Source organism: Doryrhamphus excisus, chromosome 20, assembly GCF_030265055.1.
Source record: "Doryrhamphus excisus isolate RoL2022-K1 chromosome 20, RoL_Dexc_1.0, whole genome shotgun sequence".
Lineage (NCBI taxonomy): Eukaryota > Metazoa > Chordata > Actinopteri > Syngnathiformes > Syngnathidae > Doryrhamphus > Doryrhamphus excisus.
In genome coordinates this window covers 10,917,778-10,935,760 of record NC_080485.1, presented here as the reverse complement: position 1 = coordinate 10,935,760, position 17,983 = coordinate 10,917,778, and the positions used below count along the sequence as shown (strand labels likewise).

Below are 17,983 nucleotides of genomic sequence, written 5' to 3'. Positions count from 1 at the left end.
AGGATACTAGATTCACATTTGAGGGGTCCACCATTATGTTTCAAGTGTGTTTAATAATTTAGCAACAGATGCATAAAAAGCGGAGATGATGCAGCAAAAACTGGACTAGAGAATATACTATAGTGTTTGGAGACCCACCTCAGTGTATTTTTTTTCTTAATACCCTCCCTCACATTTGGACCCTCAGGGGAGTCACTATTGTGCCTGAGCGGAGGGGAAGGTGGGTGGTGAGATGAAACCGGTGCCATCAGTGTAAGTGGGAGGTGGCATTCATGCAGTTGCTTCTTGAAAGGATTTCAAGCAGGAAAAGTGGTGGGATTTTTTAGATGTTGTTTTCCAGGAATGTCGTATGAATGGAACGCTGCTGTAGTGTTAATGAATGTTGCTGTTTGGATGAGAGACATTGAGGCTGTAAGCAAGAACGACGCATGACACGGTGAGCATGCCCAATGATGTCTCATTTTTTAAAATATTAATATATATATTTGTATATTTATATATATTTTTATAAAATATATATTTAAAATATATATATATATATTTAAAATATTTTGGCTGCTCTACTAGTGTCCTGATGGTACCATGCTCAACTTAACTTCATCGTTTCTTGGAAATGAAACCAAAGCCTGGAACGCTATTGCGTAACTGTCCTGGTAGCTCATTGCAACAACGCCAGCACCGGTCTCTGAGGAGGAAACATGGTACAGCCTGCCTCAAACCCTACCCCCGAACGAACGCCCCCCCCCCCCCCCCCCCTCTTTCATCCAAATGGTCTTTTCTTGTTTAATTTAACAAGAATGAGTAGTAAATGAAAGCGCGGGCCTCCAATCCCCCGATGCGCCCTGCATGCGCTCTGCCCTCCGCTCCCCTATGAAAAGGCAATTTGTGAAATTATGTGATAGAGTAATTAGATGGAATTCACAACCCCCCCGCCCCCCCACACTTACCCGTTCATGGCTGCCTTCCTTCTTATACAGTGAGCAAGGGGGAGTGGGGGGGGCCGGTGATGGGGTGTGTTAGCGTATTAGCTGGCAGCCTAAGACTGGATCTCATACACATTATCGCTAACGCTCCCACTCCTGGCTCTCCTCCCTCTCTATTTGTACACACAGGCGGCGTAACGAGAGGCAGCCGCGATCACAGCTCGTAAAAGAAGCCAACCCGCAAACTCCCCACCGCCGCCTCCTCTTTTCTCTCTTTTTAAAACGTATAAAATGCACCAGCAGAGCGTATTAAAAAAAAATCCAACTGGAAGGCATAATCCGCCGCTAATACAATTAGAGGCTAATTTAACCGCTTGCGTACACACATGTACCCCCTATTCCTAGCTCACAGCACACTCAGCGGCAGGCAAGGAGTGATGTTTTGAACAGAAACAGGTGTGAAAAGCGACATAATTCATTTCTGCGCTGGCACAGTATGGCATGGAGTCATCCTGCTGTGGAAGAACCTATCCACAACGCTTCCATGGAAGACATCATGCTTAAAAAAGCCACACAGCTAGCATGTTTAAGGGTGTACCGCTACCGTGTCCAGGCCCACGTCACACTTAGACACAGTTCGCTTGCACTCCTTTGGCACGGTGGGAGGAGTCGGGCCTGTGCATTTGCTCAAATCCGACTCACAACTTCTTCATAATAACCGACACATTTCATAATAAAAAATATCACCATATCATCCACAAGTCAAAGTCCAGTATGGAACAAATGGCCTCTTGTGAGTACACTTTAAAACTAGAAGGTCAAAGCCAGTATTTGGGCCAGATGAACCTATTTGTAACAGCTACACAATTCCCTTTTTAGTGACAAAACAAAGCAGCGCTTTAGCAGCAGGCAAACAGCCACTTAACAGGAACTTAGTCTTCCTCTCACGGCTGCGGTGCCAGTCCCAGCAGATGGGCTTTCCACACTCTTCACGCAGCTAATGCATATGACGATGAGGACGGGTCAACTTGGGACGGGGTGGTTTATCTGGTGCCTGATCACAGAAGATATGCCAAGACTCCTCCGGGCAGCTCGATAGGACGTTTGAGGTTAGAGTTCGCCGCCGCCTCATAGCCATCAGTCTGCTGCGGTTTATTGCCGGAGTCTCGTCATGTCATCACCGTGATCACCTGAGGCAAAGATGCCCGAAACCAAGAATAGTCCATTGTCCCCGTGGGGCATCGTTTTGCAAACATTTCTGTTCTTATTACACAGATAATGGCTCTATGGACAAAAACATTTTTAGTCTGTTAGAGTTAGTTCCTCGTCATTCGTCATCTTAACTCAACTCGAGAAAAGTCCGAAATCTCGATACTTTCAAGCAGTGTTACTGTGTTTTTGTGTCTGTAGCTTTAATGCAAATGAGCTGTGTTTGTCCACGCCTGTCTTCGACATTGTGTGTGTCTCGTATACGTACCGTCGTCCCTCGTTTATCGCAGGTAATCGGTTCCATACAACGGAACATGAGGAAGTAGGACACAAATGTTAGCAACACTAACATAGCTATGAGCTAGTGCTAACACTGCAGCAAAATCATGCTAGGTTAGCCTATTCAGTTATGGAAGCTGAATCGATAGCGGACAGGAAGTGGCGATGGGAGTTCAAAGTTGGATTTCACCGGTTGTGGGAAATGGCTGCAACAGTTATTATTATGATTACTATTATTATTTTTCCTATTGTGAGATACTTTGAACCTGCAATAAAAGTCGGTTGTTCAAGTCTGTTGCTTTCGGTGGTGCACTGAACAACTGACAATTTTATGCTTGAAAACATACAATTTGCATATTTACTAACTAATACTACAGAGTAGTCAACCATGAAAGAGAAATAATTTATTAATAGGAGCGATGTTCGAACCCCGATTGTATTTCTTTCTTTGTTTTTGGCTGTCATATGGAGTCCATTGTGAACTCCCACTTGGGTCACCAAATATGGTTCCTTGACCCCATAAAGGTCTTTGGTCCCTTTAAAAGGAGGGCAGGCAGGTCCATCCATCATTCTGTCCATCAATCATGGAACAGATGGCCTTTCAGGAATCCGTGTCAGGACCGCTGGATACCCTCTGCCCTGGTCATACTAAAACCGCCAGTCCCCCCAACATCATCCCAACACACTTAAGACTCACTCCCAGTGCTCCCAGTGTGAGCGACGCCATGTAAGGTCCCATGGGTTTTTATCTACAAGATGGCTCATCGTCTCATTGTCTTTTAATACGTAAGCATGCTAGTGTGTGTGCACGAGTGGATCAGTCAACAAAAAGGTGTCCCCCTCCCCCCAAAAAACAAAAAAAGAGGCCTTGTCTGGCTTTGGTCTCTAGGGCCTGTCAAGAAGGATAATTGATGATGTTTCCATTACAAGGTGTGGGCCAATGTGGGGGTTGGGGGCAGTCAGGTTGACTCAGCTGGCTCCTCTATGGACACCAAGCAGCTTTTGATATCTTCAAGTCATCCTACCAAGTAAAGACACAAGAACACACACACACACACACACACACACACACAAACAGGGCCCAGAGCCAATTCCATTGCCACAGATAAAGCCTCTCAAATCGAGTAAAACCCCGAGAAAAACAGCGACTTGTTCCGTGGCCACGCTCTGACGCCGGGTTACGTCACGTCGTCATGCCAAGCCTTTGGCGCATGTACGCGCCTGTCTGTCGTCTCTGAGGAGCTCTTTGAAAAGCAGGAGGACGCTGGCGCCTCCGATGCTGTCCGCCACTTAGATTGGATTAAGATCTAATCGGAGACACCAGGCCGAATTGGAGGCCGAGACGCGACAAGATTGACATCGTGTCTTTGTTGTTTATTTATGAAGTTAAGGACGGAGACTTCAGCTGATGCTATTCTGTCTCCTTCTCTTATTTGTCTCATCATGGGACATGTAGACATTCACTTACAGGAAGTGAAAAGGAAAAGTATAGCTTCAACTTGACTTAGGTCATTGACGAGGGTCTACTTGCTCGTTTGAAAGGCTGAGTTTGAAAGGCTTGAGGTCAGCTCTATTCAAATTGACGCTTTCCAAGGGCCGACTGTTGACTGTTGAAGGGCCCCTATTGATCCTCTTATTACAAAAAAGTGCCGTTGGATGATGCTTTAACAGTAATATACTACGTATGTCTCTAGAGCCGGCATTGAACTCTGAGAAAAATCATCTTCTTCACCCTTTTCAAGGGGTGATCAAAAAGCTGGCTTCGCTACACATCTTAAAATAATGCCTGGAGCTATGCTAGTTATTCATCAGTCAGTTCTAGACATGGGAACTGTAAGCTTGATTGTTTTGTTATGTCCTTGGTAAGCCAAAAAAATGGCTTATTTTCTTTGATTATGTTAAGTATATTGGGGATTTGGAATGTAAATGGGACTATGTGGGTGTCAACATAGAACGCTAATCATGTCAACAGGTCTGGCACCACAATAAACGAGGGATTACTGCATATAAATATTTTTTTCAATGTAAATAAGTCACAATACACTGTGAATTAGCATTTACTGTTTGTAAAATGCAGTATTTTAATATATATATATGATGATATGTGGATGCACGGCGTATGAGCGGTTAGTGCGCAGGCCTCACAACTAGGAGACAGCTAGTTCAATTCCACCCTCGGCCATCTCTGTTCACATTCCAAAAACCTGCTAGGTTAATTAGCGACTCCAAATTGTCCATAGGTATGAATGTGAGTGTGAATGGTTGTTTGTCTATATGAGCTCTGTGATTGGCTGGCGACCAGTCCAGGGTGTACCCTGCCTTTGGCCAAAGACAGCTGGGATAGGCTCTAGTATAATTATTACTTCTTCCAACACGTAGGGTTGAGGTCTATTTTTAGCTGTGTAAGTTTTATGTTTGACTTAAAGTAGCTTAGCGTGATGTACACAAATTTCTTTAGCCAGAAAGTCATTGACCCAAATAGTCAAATACATAATGTTTGGCCTCATTATCAACATACAAATAACGTTTATTTCAACAAAAATCTAAATATGATGCGCAGGGTGATGAATAAAATAGTTTCCAGACAATTAACAACAACAACAAAAAAGTTTGTGACTCCGTCCTGGACCACTCACAACGTTTTATTCAGTCATGTTTTAGGAACATCTTCGCCATCATAATTTCATAGTCTGGAACGTTCAGCCTCTGATTTCATTGCTGAATGTGATTGATGGCTTCATGCTCATGCGCTTTTTCACACTAGTCCTCGCTTTCATTATCAGCTGTGTGTTATCAGTGTGTGTGTGTCTGTGTGTGTGCGGGAAGACCTGATAACTCTGAAATGACACATCATTCTTGCTTTGGCGACATATATACAGAGAGAGTTCTAACACACACACAAACACACACACACACACACAGGGAGCAGAGTCAGCTGTGACATCAGTGCATGGGTGTGGTGTGGAGTTCCCCACCATCGCTGTGGTATTTATTGGAGAGTGAGTGGCAAGCTGAAGTGTGGAAGAGCCAGCGGGAAAATGTGGCCACACGTTAACGAGTAGCTTGACACAACACTGATGGAAAAGTGACTAGGACTCAGGATAGACCCCAACCAAGGCTGAACCATCCGGAATTGGATCAAATGGACCTTCATAGATGCACCCTTGCTTTTAATATCATTAAGATACATTCGTACTGAGAAATGAATCCTTACTAGGATTTAACGTTTTTTTTTTTTTTAATCCTTGGCTCGTGCTCCTCCACTGCATAAAGTTTAGTACAAATTCATCAAGTACTGAACTTCTTTTAGTGTACTGCATTTTTTTTTAGCAATCTTGCAACAAACTATTTAAAAAAAAACATAAAATCACAGCACTTTTTTAAACATTAAAACTCCACAAGTTTACAAGCTTTGAAGAAAGTTTAGCCTAGCCTTTGTGTGTGTGTGTGCGTGTGTGTGCGTGTGTGTGTCACGGTTGTGTTCAGCCAGCTAGCGATATATTAACCCTGCTTAGTGTGAAATCACATTAGCGCTAGCTGTTAGCCACCATCCATTAAAGGCTGTTTGGTGATCCGGAGGATTGTGAAGATCTCTTCTGGCTGGAGTCAGCATGCGGCTCAGGACCTCGGACTTATAATGTGTATATATATACTTATAAGTACTGCATATAGAGCCAGTGCTGTTTGTGTATTCACTTGCGTTATTTATGTGTCTGCGTGCATGGCTTTGTTTGTAGTTTGCGTGCAGGACGCTGCGACGTTGACATCCCGATAACGTGTTTGCACGCCCGTTCAACTTAGTATTTATCAATTCGGTATGCGTTGCATCTTGTCCGTGAGACATCTTATCTCTGCAACACCATCAGTCTCTTATTGTTAATGCATGTCCTACACTTTCCACCTCTCTGCCTTTCCATCACGTGCTAAACCTCTCTGCGTCTATCAGGTCAAACGCAGAGGAATACAAACAATAAATCTGTTCCGGGGCCAAACTGTGGTGATTATAGCAGTTCCAGTAACTAATTTAACATTTTAGCGCTCACTCACACTTTTAGAATGAACATGTAAACACAATAATATGAGCTGGAAACCTCATTACAAATATACAACATAAGGTGGCCAGTAATATTTCAGTATTGAACAAAGCAAATTTGTTCTCAATCAGAAATCACTCCACACTCTTTATTGCTCTCTGGTTCTACCATATCTTACTTATTGTGTGGAAATATGGGGTAATAACAATAAAAGCAATCTTCACTCACTAAATGAACTGCAAAAAAGGTCAGTAAGGATAATTCATGATGCCGCCTACGAGAATATACTAACTCCTTATTTCTAAAATCACAAATACTTAAACTTGCTGATATAGTTAATCTTCAAACAGCTAAAATAATGCATAAGGCTAAAAACAACTAATTACCTAAAAATGTCATCCAATACTTCTCTACAAGAGAGGAGAAATATGATCTCAGAGAAGAACTAAATTTGAAACATTTATATGCTAGGGCTACGTTAAAAAGCTATAGCATTTCAGTATGTGGAACCAAACTATGGAACGGATTGAGTAAGGACCTCAAACAATGCACAACGATGAGCCAATTCAAGAAACAATACAAGCAGTTGATGTTTGCTAAATACAAGGATGAAGAGTCTTGAACCAGTCATGATGTGCTATACATATCACTATATTGACACTTACTATGGTACCCATTATGTCATTGTATGGTCATATCACCTCGTACTTCGGTACGGGACAAAAAAAAACCAAATGTATTATGGAAAGCAGGAAGTGAACAAATGTAACATTTACTGATTGTAAAAGTACCAGATGGAGGGGTAGGATTTAATAAGCTTTGCTTCTTCCTACTCCTTTTGGACATGTGGAACTGTGAACTGATTATGTGATGCATTCAATTGTTATCTGATGCATGTTCAAATGAAATTCAACCATTACCATTACCATTACCATAACAGATTCAAAAAGGCATAATAACTTTTTAACGTGAAGTGTCACACATTCAAAAGGTAGTGAAACGGTGTTAGCAGTTTGAATCCAGTGACTGTAACTGTCACTAACCACTGTACATATTAATATGAATATATAACAAAAGATGTAACGCAAACGTAATACAACACAATAACACACTCAAAAATGGAGTGTCAGAAGCACGAGAGTGACGATGATGCCCGAGATACTTGATTGAAGTTTTGTGCTACTTTGAAGACATATTATTCCTAGATTTTGGTCAAATGTCAAAAATAGTACTACCTCTGCGGAGTACTACTTTAGGTATTTCACTGTAATGGCCAAAAATGTAGGACTAATATATCATTGAAGGTCTTGAAGAAATCCTTGTAAGTCATTGCAAAGTGATGGGAAATGGCTTTTTATGGTGTGTGTGTGTGTGTGTGTGTGTTTGTGTTCAGTGTTGTGAGAGGATTCCTGCACGCAGTCAAGCAGGCTGTGAATGCAGACGAGCATGAAGTCATGCTGGACATGAGTTGGACACAGCTAAGGGCTAAAGGGCTGGTAGCATGGTGGAGGGAGGTGGAGAAATGACAAAAAAAAAAAAAAAAACATGCTGAAAATCTCTCATGTGTCGTCTTCTTCCTGCGTTGGCAAGGCGAGAGCGTGTTAGCAGGTGGAGGTGGTAGGTTGGGTGCTGCTCACTTGTTTGTTACATCGGATTAGCTCATTGATTTGTAAAAGCGGTGCACTGATGGAGAAGATGAGGAGACGGGAAGAAGCAGGAGAGCTCTGGCACTTCATGGATGGAAACATGGGACTTAACAGCAAGAGGAGGCGAATGGAAGGAAAATCAAAAAGGGTGGGGGGGGGGATGCTAGTGTAGCGTGAGAAAGCGTTGCCAAAAGCTAAAAATAGAGCGGATGGATGGAAAGGGCAGGGACAGGTGAGAAGATGATGAGATGTACTCTGAATGAGATCTTTTTATACTCCACATGGCATCAGGGAGCAATTGTAAAATTACCTCACCTACTTTCTCTACTTTTCACAACCCCCCCCCCCCCCCCTTTCACCTCTCTCCTCCGGGGTGGGTGTGGGGGGTAGGCCAATGGTGGGTTTCTAATTAAAACGTCAGGGGCAAAAGGGTAATTATGGTAATAATATCGCCAAGGTTATTAGAGCGTTCTGCGCTCCCCAAATTGCTTCCTGGGAGGGATCATTCATGATGTCACATTTGCTTCAAAGTCAGGTGGAATGACTCCCAAATAGACACCCCACAATCTAAGGACAATTGGTACCAGACTTGGTCATCTTTGTTTGACGTGGTCCGAAGTCGCCTCCTTGCTTCTTTGCCATAAACACAGCAGTAATGCAGTGTTGTATTATGAAGTGATGTCACTTGGAATTATGCTCAAATGTGTATGCAATACAGTAGTATTGTAGTACTGTTGTCCGAAATGCCACCCAGAGGCCATTTGTGGCCCGTTATTAAAAACGAGTTTAACAAGGAAACTAAAAAACCACAGCCGTTTTTTTTTAAGCTGTAATTTTACAAGAATAAAGTCTAAATATACAAACCGCACGGTGGATAGACCTGGGTTTGAATCTCATGTGTGTATGTGGGTGGGTTTTCTCCGGGTACTCCGATTTCCTCCCACATTCCAAAAACATGCTAGGTTAATTGGCGACTCCAAATTATCCATAGGTATGAATGTGAGTGTGAATGGTTGTTTGTCTATATGTTCCCTGTGATTGGCTGACGACCAGTCCAGGGGGTACCTCGCTTCTTGGCCGAAGACAGCTGGGATAGGCTCCAGCATACCCTCGCAACCCTAATGAGGAAAATTGATGGACGGAAAGCCAAAATAATACATGAAAAAGAATGAATTGAGTTTATAAAACTAAGTTAAAAAATTTTAGTTGTGAGTTGAAATATTAAAAAAATACAATAATAATATTTTTTAAAAATAGTAATATAAGAAAATAAAGTTATATATTTTTTATTAGGTTTGGAAAAAAAATTACAAAGATTTATTTCTGAAAAAACTGAAACATTGGACACATTTAAAAACTACAGTGAATCCATACTATTCACAAAGCTTCTATCCATTTTTTTCTTATTTAAAAATAACTTCGTAGCATGTCTAGATGGTTGATTTATAAAATATCAAAGTTGGACACCCCTTGCAGTACACTCTGAGTGTACTCTTAAATTCTACCCGCCCTTGGATCACTTCTGATGAGCCGAAAGCACTTTTTTTTCCTAAACATGCCACCACATTACATACTAATCCAACATAATTATGCCATTTAATGTTTTAAAAAAAATGCATTGTTGTGATACAAGACGTTATTAGACGACCGGTAACATTTAATCGTACTAGTTTGACAGGTTTTATGTAAAGAAGGCACGCGCTACAATAGGAACATTGTGAACGTGAAGCTTAGCGATGGCGCCATGCTGCTATTCTAAGGGGCATCCCACTGTTACTTCTCTGGTCTCACTAAGACGACGCCTCCCAGCTCCACCGGTCCGGCCCCTGGAGGCGGCACACCTCCAGCTGTGGCGCGGCTCGGTGCGAGCGCCGATTGCTTTGGAGTGCCTCTCCTCGCTCAAATAGGCAGTAATTACGGGCTTAAAGAGGTTTAGTGGTCCAGCAAACTACATAATCACCCCTTGAATTAGCCCCCCGCTCATCAGCTTCAGTCCAGCGAGCAGCGACTAGCACCCGCTAGCGAGACCCTTTATTGCGCGGCGGGCAGGTGTTGTGAAACATCCGTCCAGCCTTCATAAATACCCACCCTCGCCCCCGAGCTGGAATCAGCAGCACTAACGAAGCACGCCCTCGTCTTTAATGAAGCGAGGTGTAAAAGCCGCACAACGTGCCGTGCCAAGACTTGACTGTTGCTGTTCATGTGCATACATGCTGTAATATTCAGCACATATGAAGCCCCGCCCACCTTCAAGCACAGCACAGCACAGCCAGGCCTTTAGCTTTTCAACAAGACAAACCACGCTGATGATCAATTAGTGGAAGATGAGATGCCGTGCATCGGCTAATCCGCTTTGCACGACAGCGCAAACACACTTTTCCACACTCGGCTAACTAGATTTATGCGGAACGCTTCGAGTCTTCCCTAAACCAACAAAAGCTGTTTTTTGGAGAGCGAAAAAAGTGCTCATTAATGAATGAAAACATCTGTTTTTTTCGACGTGCTTTATCTCCTGGAGACATGGAAAGGCTGGATGACAAAGTGTCAATTGTAGCATGTGTGTTCATGTTGTTGAATTATGCATGTTACAAGCAATGTTGAAGCACATTGTTATTATTATTATTATTATTTTTGTTTCCAGTCTCATCTTAAATGTGTTTTGTTGTTTTGCATCGGAGAAAGCCGACTCTAAGGAAATAAGGTTCAGAATGGGGGCTTTGTTTTTCTTCTCTTATTTAGTTCTTCTCTTTTTCTGTCCTTTAATCCTTTCTTTTTCTCTCCGGGCCGGCTTTGTCGCCGCTGCCTAATGAAGGCCAAGGGATGCCGGCGGACGCCCAACTACAGACAGAGGAATTTACACTGGCGCTCGCGCTCGCTTGCTAACAGAGGACGCAGCGTCCACTGGATGGGAGTGGGAGCTTATATTTGGAAGGCTGCTTCTAAAAAGTCTGCACTTGCTCAGCGTTCTGGCCTTTAGTTGCCAGCATAACAATGTGCTCACCTCCCCAAATATTTAAGGTAATCTCATACTGGCCTAGCAGCAGCCAGGATACACTCCCAAGTAAACAGTGTGTTCCTCAGTGTAGAGCACGCCAACTTGTGTGTGTGTGTGTGTTGTGTATCTAACCCTACGGCCAAAAAAGGCCCCCGGATTAGTCGTCTGGGAGAAGGCCTGCTGCCGCTTGGCCAAAAGAAGTCAGTAGCTCACCTGCCAAGTCGACAAGCAGGAATCAATTCGCACTTTCTCTTTAGACCCCTCTTGGCATGTAATTCAACTTTGGTCCTCAAGAGGCAGTAAAGAGTCACTACAAGGTCAATTGAAGATGTAGTCTGACTTACACATTGAGTTAGTATCACGCTAAAGATGTTTGAATTCACTTTTTTTGGTTAAAATAGCAGGGGTGTGGACTCGAGTTTGTCTTTTTGTGGTGTAATATAGCATTTTTTGTATATTGAGATGGTATTTTGCTCTTTTTCTATGAAGTGTCAACTGTTTAGTAAAATTCCTTCCAGTTAAATCCATAATGTTATCTTGTTCATGTCGCTTTGTAGCGTTAACAAAGTGTGACAAAATGGTGCATTGCATTGCATTTTGGTAACAAGTTGTTTACTGCAGTTGTTGATGCCTGGTGGCAAAGACGACCATCTGTTGGCGAAGCGTCTCCAAACAGCCCACGTCGTGCGGTGTCATGTCCTCTGTTGGAGCGACATCGCATGATTGCAACGCCATATGATTTGTTTCCCCTCCCTCTGTCCGCTCTCTTGTGTTTCGTGCTCGCTTGCTGATTTTTAAACCGTAATGTGGCGTGTCCAGCTTTTTTTTTTTTTTTAATAGGGGCGCTCGCAGGCTTTAAATAGAAAGGCGATATCACCACAGCGCTAATAAGCAAGGACGCTGCAGCTCTAAGGATGGAGTTCAGCATGAGTGTTGATGTTATAGATGGAATAAAAACGGGAGTACTTTGAAATAATATAATATCACAGCATTGTTTGCAGTCAGCACTTCTCGTTCTTGACGAGGCAAATACAAAGAGTGTTTTTGGCATTTCTGGTGGGAGGGTGGTTGGTTATGCTGACGATGCCATTTGTGAAGACCTTATAACTTTTATTATGTAACTTTTTTTACTAAGTCATTTTTATGAAGCTCAAATTTGACACTGCAATTGTGGGTTAAATAAATATATATCCTGTTTTATGCTATCATTATCACTATCAAAAAAACATCCTATGCCATGTATTTAGTTGGTAGTTACCTCCCTCCAGGAATAGATATGCGAAAACACAGCTTCATCCATTTCCCGGGAACGTTTGTGGATGGTAGAACCAAGGAACAGCCTGGTAAATTCTGGTGCTTATCGAAATTTCTCACAAACTTTGCAACTGTGTCATGTTTAAGGCTTTTCTGGTGAAGTGCAGAACTCCCCTAAGATTAGTTGGCTACTTCCTGGTTCATGGAGAACGATGCAGTACATCACTCATCGACGACCATTTGCATTCTGCGACGGGCAAATTCCTATAGTGGCAAAATTAGTTGTTTAACTAATTAGCTTAGTTTAGTCGTTTTTGTCGGCGGCACGGTGGTCTAGTGGTTAGCGTGCAGGGTTCAATTCCATCCTCGGCCATCTCTATGTGGAGTTTGCATGTTCTCCCCATGCATGTGTGGGTTTTCTCCGGGTACTCCGGTTTCCTCCCACATTCCAAAAACATGCTAGGTTAATTGGCGACTCCAAATTGTCCATAGGTATGAATGTGAGTGTGAATGGTTGTTTGTCTATATGTGCCCTGTGATTAGCACCCCCTGCGACCCTCGTGAGGATAAGCGGTAGAAAATGAATGAATGAGTAGTTGTTTTTTTGTAACTCTAGCTAATAAACCAACAAACAACAATAAGAACAATACTTTTTGCACTTGGTGGTTGGTGTATTTTCTGGATTAAAGTCAGGCTTAGTAAGCAAGAGGTGTAATTAGCAAAGTTTGCACAAGGTGACCATGAAACTTGCCATTCATTTCTTTCTTCTGAAACTACAAATGTTTTTGTGACATACTAAATCACGATCAGTGTCTATGATGGCTTCCTGCCAGGAGTAGCTTCAACTTAAGTGTGCGACAAGTGGAGTAAAAGAGTTGTACTGTGGAATATGTATGCTCTTATCTCTTTGCTAAACCCTCCGGGGGTTGCAGATATCCATTTCCACGATTTCACATCTCCTCCCTTGCCTCCTTCTTTGTTCTCGCTGGCTCCGTTCCACCTTTCCTTGTCTTCACGGGAGGAAGAGGTGTCACTAATGCACCTCCCTGCCGTGATCATGTACTTTATACACATGCATGGCAGAGGTTACAAGAAACGTTATACTTAACTGTTGGACACACTATTGCACTGACATGGGAAACACCCCCTCCACCCCCCACGTCCTCACCCCGCTCTCTCTCTCGCCGTCCTGGCAGCCTCATGCTAGCAGAGAACAGCCTGGACATTCTCATGACAGGAGTTGTATATTTGGAGAAGACGTATCATTAAGATAGAGCCGAGGGAGAGAAGGATGCGCAGAAACTTTCCATCTGCTCCTTTAAAGAACATGTTATTGCTTTTCTTATTGAAGGCCTCTCGCTCTCTCGTTGGATGACTTCCAGCCAAAGGTCATTAGGAGGCACAGTCACAGACAATATTAAAAGTTGTTGCCGGGCGAGCTGTTATATCACAACGTCCTGACACGTTGGACCTCATTTGGACCGCGAAAAACACAAGAGATGACAAAATGAACTGAGCTGATCCTTGCTTGCTGCCGTCTTGTGGTTCCTGTAGCGTTTTGGCAGAAGGAACCACATCCATTTTTGCAGCAGAGAGGCTCAAAAATTGGTCGGCTAGGAACCATATTTGGTAACCCCAGATGGGGAACCAAAATTGTGACAGCTCTTTCTACCAATCATGAAAAAAAATGATGAAAATAAATGTTCCTGTCATTAAATCACACATGTGAACAAGTTTTTTAACATACTCTTAACCCTCCTCTTGTGTTAGGGTCGCAGTGACCCATTTTACATTTTAATGCATTAAAAAAAAATCACATAACATTTTTGTTGAAACTCTATTTCAACAAAATAAAAACAAAAAAAAATATTTTTACTAAATTTTAAAATGGTCTGGTTGAAATTATGACCACTGTATTGTTAGGGTCGGTTTCGACCCGGTTATAATAATAATGACTATAATTTATGGCAAACACTGAAGGGAAGTATTCAGTTGAAAAAGATTTCAGTTTAAACTAAAGTTCTCGTGCTGAAAACGATAACTTTTTCTACCTTTTCTTGACATTAATATATATCGGTCAAAATTGACCCCGTTAGTGATTAATACTAAAATGAGAAAATATCAAACTAATTGATTTAAGAGCCCTCAGTAATAGCCAGGTAACAAAAGATAATATGATTTATTAATATGATTCTTTTGACATTCATTTTACCATTTTTGGAAATTGAAATTGAGGGGTATAGTGACAAAAAAAGGCCTCCATGCCCACACCAAAAGTATTAAAACCAACATTTTCATGGACGAGGAAGCCTAAGAAGGTAACCAAGAGATGAGAAGCAAATTTGATGGTAACTTATTGTTTTTAGTGTATTTCATAGCTGATTTAACGACCCGTTAACATAAGAGATGTTACCAGAAAGCTAACACAAGAGGAAGGTTAATACTTGTTTATAGTGTCGCCCTTTTAAGAAGCCATTTTTGGTACTTTTGTTCATCTATTTTTGTTTCCTTTAATCCTTCCTTTCAGCTCATTTCGCCTTTAATTGTTCATTCATTCATTAATTCATTCAGTTTCTACCGCTTTTTCCTCACGAGGGTTGCGGGGGGTGCTGGAGCCTATCCCAGCTGTCTTCGGGCAAGAGGCAGGGTACACCTTGGACTAGTCGCCAGCCAATCACAGGGCACATATAGACAAACAACCATTCACACTCACATTCATACCTATGGACAATTTGGAGTCCATTAATTGGAGTCGCCAATTAACCTAGAAAACCCGCGCATTGAAACCTTGTCTCCTAGCTGTGAGGTCTACGCGCTAACCACTCGACCGCAGTGCCGCCCTCTTTTAATTGTTGATATACGGTAAATCCTTTATAGTTTCTTCCTGATTTTCTTGTTCTACCGCATCCATCATCTACATTCTTGTTTCTAGAGACTCTTCCTCATTCTTCATTTTCTGGAGTTCAAATGTGGAATTTCCCTTTCATACAGCTTTTAAAATCTGGTCATTTTTTATCAAGCACAGATCCATATCAGGGGAGAAGAAAGTTAAAAGGTGGAAAGGAAGGAGGTTGTATCGGAGTGGTAATACCAGCAAGGATGCCGCCTGTGTGCAATGCTAGAACAGAGAACAGGAGCGTCCTGTTGTGTTGAAAACAATCAGCGTTGTCCAAGAACACACCAAATACGCACACTAATGATCAGATTGAAAAATGCTGTATCGCTGTGTCAATGCTTCCACATTTTCAACAGGACTCCACCTGTGCTGAGTTCTCCAGGATAAATGAATGAAAGTGTCCGGCTTGGTGGATTGCACTATTTTTGGTATATTCCAGTCACTGTTGTGCCGTGGAGTAGAAGGCAGCGGAGGCAGCATGCGTGTCAGTTGTGTATATTTGTGTGACGGCTGGGCGGAACGAGCCAAACAGACTTCATTTGTTCTGCACTGCAGGCTCGAGTGTGGACAACCCCCAACAACCCCCCCCCCTCCCCCCACCCCTCCAGTCAACCACGCTATCACGAGTGTGACTCGCCTGCTTCCACAGATCCGTGACACTTTGTCTTTTATCTTCATCATTGTCGGCTGGATGGACGACTTTATACACACACACACTGCTGTCGAGTCGGATCAGTGCGAGACCTTCGATTAGTCTAAACAATTGTGTTTTATGACTTTAGAGCGTCGTGTGCCCACGTGGGCGGCAGATCGGCGCCTTTAGATGCTCTGTTTACATGAATGGACGCATAGACAACACACTACACACACACTCACACACACACACACGGGACGGACATCAGTTTGACCAGAGGCGACAATGCAATTATATCTTACTGCATGGAATTAGCCTCCTCCTTGTTGTCTTCCCCACAGCCAATCACATGGACAAGGGATTGCTGGGGAAAAAACTGTCTGTCTGCTTCAGACAGTCCTGTTCATTATGCAGTGGGACAAGTCGATGGAAAAAAAAAAGAGAACATAGAAATACATACTGGCGCCACACCAATTTTACACGTCTGGTTGTTGCGTTGTTTGTGTACAGGCTTGCAGTGTGCATATGACAACTGTTGTTGGTCAATATGTCACAGCTTGTTGCAACAGTTTGATTTGTTGGATGGGGGCTTTTGTGGGTATTTCTAAGAATCGAGCAAAAAATCTCTTTGTTTATTATTGTGATGTGTAATGTTGATTTTATGCACGTATTTTGTGCACTCAGAAGACTGACTCCTTCTATCAGTGCACTTCACTGAGTATACAGTATACAAGTTTCAACAGTGTATTGTTGTCCCAAATAGTTTGAACACTTACTGGCAATGATGAAAGCAATATTTACCCACTTCCGCTTCTTCTTCTCTCCTTTTTAATGGAGAATTGCAACCACCTGTGTTAGTCCCTCTACTTTCCACTACATAGCCAAGATTGAAGGTGGGAGGTGTCCAGCATTTTGAGTGTTTTGAGTGCATGTTAGGGCGGCATGGCGGCCAAGTGGTTAGCGCGCAGACCTCACAGCTAGGAGATCAGGGTTCAATTCCACACTCGGCCATCTCTGTGTGTTTGCATGTTCTCCCGGTGCATGCGTGGGTTTTCTCCGGGTACTCCGGTTTCCTCCCACATTCCAAAAAACATGCTAGGTTAATTGGCGACTCCAAATTGTCCATAGGTATGAATGTGAGTGTGAATGGTTGTTTGTCTATATGTGCCCTGTGATTGGCTGGCGACCAGTCCAGGGTGTACCCCGCCTCTCGCCCGAAGACAGCTGGGATAGGCTCCAGCACCCATTTGTTAATGGGAAACAAAACATGAATATTGCATAATTAGACATGATTAGGGTGGACCGAAATGTTTAATAGGATGGGACAGTGCAGTAATGATGCTGGACTTACTTTCCAAAGAAAGTCCCAGACACAAAAGCAAAGCAAAAGACCGTGTCGCAGCATAACAATGCGCCTATAAAGTTGTACCACTTTGTACTGGTCCCAGTTAAAATATTTTGGTCTGTTGGCTAGCAACATGATTCCATGCAAGTCGTTGGAGAGGATGGGTTTTTCCTCACTTTTGGGCCTTGGCGGAGGTCTGCACAGAGCCAAGTGCCACTGCAGTAACACAATGCACATTTGTGCCTAATTAGGTGGAGCTGCTCCTCCACTTCACTTGACTTCCTAATTGGCTTGCCCCTCTTTGGCAGGCGTTAATTACAACAGCTCATATTCCATTAATGACGAGGACAGACGCAACACACACACACACACACAGAGCTCTCATCAAGGCAGTGAAAGAAGCTCCTCCCCTAACGGGAAGTGGACTAAACGTTATCTCTGTTTTCCTGCAGCATCCGTACCCGTCAGAGGAACAGAAGAAGCAGCTGGCACAAGACACGGGCCTCACCATCCTACAAGTCAACAACTGGTAAGAGAAGCTCACAGCGTGGATATGATCCTTCCCTCAGGCCATCCCGGCTCCCAGTCATTGGAATGAAAGCAGCCCCCCCCCCACCAGAACGCAGAAACACACCACTTAAGGAATCAGGCATGGTGCAGATCAATCTAAACAGATATGTCCCGCAGTCATTTTCCAAAGCGTTAATTAAGAGTCTGAAAACATCCAATAAAATCATCTTACGCGCCAACGTTAGCAGGGTGATTAGC

At 42.9% G+C, this 17,983-nt stretch overlaps 1 protein-coding gene across 1 annotated transcript in view; it reads left to right on the top strand.

Moving 5' to 3' along the window:
* Positions 1-17,983, top strand: part of meis1b (Meis homeobox 1 b) — a 77,531-nt gene that overhangs the window by 41,925 nt on the left and 17,623 nt on the right. The window contains exon 9 of the mRNA XM_058058036.1: positions 17,668-17,744. Within this exon, the coding sequence (XP_057914019.1) occupies positions 17,668-17,744 (77 nt within the window). The remainder of the gene's footprint in view (positions 1-17,667; positions 17,745-17,983) is intronic.